Consider the following 5,111-nt stretch of genomic DNA (forward strand, 5'->3'; position numbering starts at 1 on the left):
AAATAACTCATAACTAAGTTTTAGTCGGTAGTCCCTTCTTTATTTTTGTAACGTATAAGTTATTAGTTATTATATTATTAAGCTCCCTCTTATAATGTAAATATTAATATTAATCAAACTAACAAAATACTTGTTAAATTAATCTATTTTGATTTTTTTTATTATAAATATATATTATACTTTTTAATTTAAAAATATGATATTATAATGTTAAATTTATAAGGTTCATAAGTAGTTCGTAGTTTATTGATTGTTTACTTTGCTACTTTTTTTGTTGACTTTCTAAGCAAATTTATAAAATTGTTAATTGAACATATAAAGTTAAAAATAATAAAAATATAAAATTATTTGTGTTGGAAAAAGAAAGAATACTCAAAATACACCATTTTTCACCTTTAATCATCCAAAATGCCTAGATAGGCATTTAAGGATATGTATTCAATCTTCTAAAATTTAACAAAAAATATGCATTAAATATTTAAAATTTAAATTTGCATCACCCACATAAGTATTTAGTGGGTAAAAAGGGCGGAAAATCCGGCTAATAAACATTTTGGGTAAATCTCCCGGTGGGTATTTTCATTTTTCAACCAAACAGACCCTCGGTATCTCTTTTTTTAAATGCGCCGTTCTGCCAAATAAAGCTCCACTTTCCTTGATATTCTTCCCGAACATGTTAAGTTGTCACTAAAACCCCAAACACATTGTGGCTAACATGGTTCAGGAAATGCACTAAGATTAATTATTCATTTACTTATTTGTTTTCAATACTTAATTAAATGTAACAGAATATACAACAAGCTTGTGAAGGTCTTCAATAGTTTTCTTTAAGGTCTCTAATCTCTTGAATCAGGGATGCAGGAGCTGCTTCTTTGCCCAAACTAAAAGAATATTAAGATTTAAGATCCTAGGATTTTGATACCTTAAGATTAGTTACTTAACATGAATAACAAATTAATAGTCAGTTTGATAAGCATTTCTTTTGTACCCCTAACATTATTTCATGGTTTAAAAAATATATGTACATATTTATAACCTCCTCAGCTTTCCGCTCATATTCTTCACCTCTTAGAAAAGTGAAAACATTCTATGTCAAACCACTAAAAGATGAAGAGAGGATTGAAACGAGGTGTGGTTCTATCTCAGACCTCAGTGAGGTAACGGTGAGTCCTACGCTTATCCTAATTTACAATGGACTAATAATAAGTATACAGTAACTACTGTCATTTTAATGCCAACTCTTTCCGCCATGTATCAGTCTTTAAGTGTATAACTGTCGTTTTAATATCAACTTTTTTCTTCCAGGTCTGAGTCTTAGGCTCTTAGCTCGCCATGAGTTATTATTAATCGCATTACGAATGTAAAGTTTACAGTCTCATGCAGCAATATCAACACTATCTTCTGGATGTTTCCATCAAAATCGTAATTCTTTTTTTATATTTCTCTGAATGTTAAAAAAATGGAAATAATAGAACTTTTATCATCGAAGTGTGATTGTCATGGTGGTTGCTGAGTGCTGGCTGAATGTAGCACCGCCCACTTATGGCGACTTGCCCAGAAGAGTGTTGTGCTTATTCCTTCGATGACAACGATCAAAGTAATTTGTCCACAATTCTTCTTTTGTTTCTTTCACTTGATGTTTACATTTTATTCACAGATATTAAGGCTCGCAAAAGGTATATTTTTTAGGTTTGTTTAGCTAAAAAGAGTCAATAGACAAGTACACTAATTGATCGCGGCTGGCTTAGTTTGAAAGAAACATCCATATGCTAGTTTAATATATGACATTTCCATTAAGAAAACAGAATGACAGAATGGCATACAATAATAATATAGACTACAAGTAGAATGATGTAAAGATCTGTATATTGTTGGCCTACTACTATAAATACACTTGCATAGAGTGGTACATATAGTACATTCCCTCTATCAGATATAGTATTCCCTCTATTTACCTATTGCACTAACTTGCAACAATGTCTGTGTGTGTTCAGGCTACATCAGGCTCTCCTCCCCCAAAAAAAGAGGATGTGCCTGAGATTGTTCGTCGTTCTGCAAATTATCATCCATGTGTCTGGGGAGACCATTTTCTTGCGTACTCTAGTCCTGATCATGCGGTAAGTATAATCATGTTACTTTTCGTTTATACAAGTTGGAGACCTTGACAATTTACTATATCAGTATTTTATTTCTATTTTTCTACTAATGTTTCTTGCAACATGGAGTATCCTGATGTCTCGGGTTTATATTTGTTGTATACACTTGTGCAGATACCTGACCATGACACAAAGCAAAAAATTCTAGAACTGAAAGCAGAAGTGAAGAAGATGCTACTGGCAGCAGCTCATCAGCCCGACCAACAGCTTAAGTTGATTGATGATCTTCAACGGCTTGGTCTGGCTTACCATTTTGAAGCTGAGATCAACTTGGCTTTAAGTAACATGAATGGTATCTTTTCTGAGCTCTTCGGGTCTAAAAGTGAATGTGACCTTCGCATGGTTGCTCTTTGCTTTCGGTTACTTAGACAACAAGGGTATGATGTATCTTCTGGTAAGTTATGATGTAGAGTACTCTGTTTGAATAAATTCATGGTATATACGTCTTTTTGTTAGTAAGAAATCTTATAAATTAAGTAAAGCGTACATGCAAAAAAAAAATAGCTTTATTAAGAAATCGAAAATTCTATGAGCAGCTGTGTTCAACAAATTCAAGGACGAGAGCACAGGGACATTCAAAGACTGCTTGAGCAAGGATGTGGAAGGACTGCTTAGCTTATATGAAGCTGCACACCTTAGGGTGCATGGAGAAGACATACTAGAAGAAGCACTGACATTCACAACCTCTCAGCTTGAGCATCTCAAAGCTCAGTTAAAAAATCCCCTAGCAGCACAAGTGAATCATGCACTAAAGATACCCATCTGGAGGAGTGTAAATAGGGCTGAAGCAAGGCGCTACATACCTGTGTATGGCGAAGATGATTCACATAATGCGGATCTGTTATTATTTGCCAAATTAGACTTTAATTTACTGCAGAAACTTCATCAGGGAGAACTGGCAAATATTTACAGGCCAGTAATTGCATAATATGTGTTACAGAAATAATCTGTTGATTGCATAAATAATAACAATTTTATTAAAGGATTCTTGTAATTTCAGGTGGTGGAAAAATTTTAATTTCAAAGAGAAATTGCCTTTTGCAAGAGACAGATGGGTGGAGTGCTACTTTTGGGTGTTAGGGTTGTATTTCGAGCCCCAGTACGCCCTTGCCCGATCAATATCAACCAAAGTATTTTCACTAATGATAGTTCTTGACGACATATACGATGTGTACGGTACTCTTGAGGAAGTTACACTAATGACAGACGCTATTGACAGGTAGTTCAATCTCAAATTTTGAATTTGAATTGGCAAACTTAAATATTCAGTGCACATTAGTCCCGTACTTTATTGCCAACTACGGACCTACAATATCCATTTGCAGCTCCTTTGTCATTTTCGTAACGAATCTATGTGGTGCTAGTTAAAACTCTATAATGTTTAATGTGGCAGAAGTTCCAAAATAAATGTGTCAAACTTCATGATCTATTACAGAAGTGCCAATTTATGAATTATATATGAATATGTTGTTTAACTTGTTACACTCAGACGCAAGATAAACGATTGACTATATTGTTCAGGTTGGATATCAGTGCCCTGGATCAGCTACCAGATTACATGAAGTACTTTTATCAAATTCTCTTAGATTTTTATGCTGAAATCGAGGAAGATCTGAGCAAGGAGGGACTACCAATATATCGTGTCAAATATGCAAAAGATGCAGTGAGTAGTAATGATAATTTTAGAATCTGAATGTAACACACTTAAAGTCATGTCGCGATGGATTCCAATCACAAAAATTATAATAGTTTCCACATTTTCTTTTGCAGATTAGGCAACTAACTAGGTCATACCAGTATGAAGCAGAGTGTTTATACAAAGGTTTAGTTCCAACAATGGATGAATATATGCAGCATGCATTAGTAACCGCAGCTTTAACAATCCTGGGAATTCATTCCTTCATGGGAATCGGAGACATGGTTACCAAGGAAAGCCTTGATTGGTTATCTAATTTTCCGCTGCTCATCAAGGCTGGATGCTTATTCTGCAGACTCACTGACGATATGATTGAACTTGAGGTACTAATTAATCATCTTCAAGGGGTTATCATATTCACACCTTATATTTAAGATACAGATTATTCTGTTACCTCTCAGTGCATATATGAACTGCTCAAAATTGGGATAGGCATGTAATGAGAGCTTAGTTAACCACATTAGAAATGTACATTTTCTCTTCAAATAATATATCTACTGAGGTGTTTTGCAGGCAGAGAAGGAGACGGTAGACACAGCATCCGCGGTTGATTGTTACATGAAACAACACGGTGTTTCAAAAGAAGAAACATTTTCTGAATTTCGCAAACAAATTGTTGAGGCATGGAAAGATATAAATTCAGAGTGCGTCCGTCCAACTGCAGTGCCAATGCCTCTGATTAACACAGCTTTCAACATGGTACGGGTGACGTATCTTCTTTACCAGGATATTGATGGATTCACCACGGCAGAGACCAAAACCAAAGAAATCCTCACCCCCGTCCTCGTCGATTCTATTCCAATATAACCATAATCGAACCTGGAAACAGTCTCTGATCAGAAGGTTTTAATTTATTTGGTATTGTATGCTTTCTAATTAAGAAAAGTAAAGATGTGTGAAGTGTTGTTTTAGTGGTGCCTGGGTGTGGAATAAGGGCGCACATCTTCTTCATAATTTGTAATGCAAATAAAGCCGCATGCTTGTGTTTAAGTTTGTATCATCTGCAACTGCAAGACTGTAATTATATATCTCCATTCATTAAACTTCAAGCTTCTTCTTTATTTCTTGTGAGCCTATAGCAGATAAGGTAAATGATACAGCATTAACATTAATTTTAAACCTCAGCAACACCTGATACTAAAAAATTATGATAAATCCGCCCACAAAGTTAGAATAAATTGATAGTGCAGCTTAAGAGTTAACCATATTCACCTTTTTCCATGCACATTGACAACGTATAACATGAATTAGGTACCGGG

The 5,111-nt window shown here is 34.7% G+C and overlaps 1 protein-coding gene across 1 annotated transcript; it reads left to right on the forward strand.

The window, feature by feature from the left end:
- Nucleotides 1–1,934: 1,934 nt before the first annotated feature.
- On the forward strand, nucleotides 1,935–4,880 carry LOC141710636 (sesquiterpene synthase Cop-like). Its single transcript, XM_074513194.1, has 7 exons — nucleotides 1,935–2,117; nucleotides 2,271–2,550; nucleotides 2,693–3,068; nucleotides 3,157–3,375; nucleotides 3,678–3,819; nucleotides 3,927–4,175; nucleotides 4,366–4,880. Exons 1-7 carry the CDS (start codon nucleotides 1,977–1,979, stop codon nucleotides 4,657–4,659), a joined length of 1,701 nt encoding a protein of 566 aa, XP_074369295.1. The 5' UTR covers nucleotides 1,935–1,976; the 3' UTR covers nucleotides 4,660–4,880.
- The last annotated feature ends 231 nt before the right edge of the window (nucleotides 4,881–5,111 follow it).

The sequence above is a fragment of the Apium graveolens genome, chromosome 3 (genome assembly GCF_009905375.1).
Source record: "Apium graveolens cultivar Ventura chromosome 3, ASM990537v1, whole genome shotgun sequence".
NCBI classification, from domain to species: Eukaryota; Viridiplantae; Streptophyta; class Magnoliopsida; order Apiales; family Apiaceae; genus Apium; species Apium graveolens.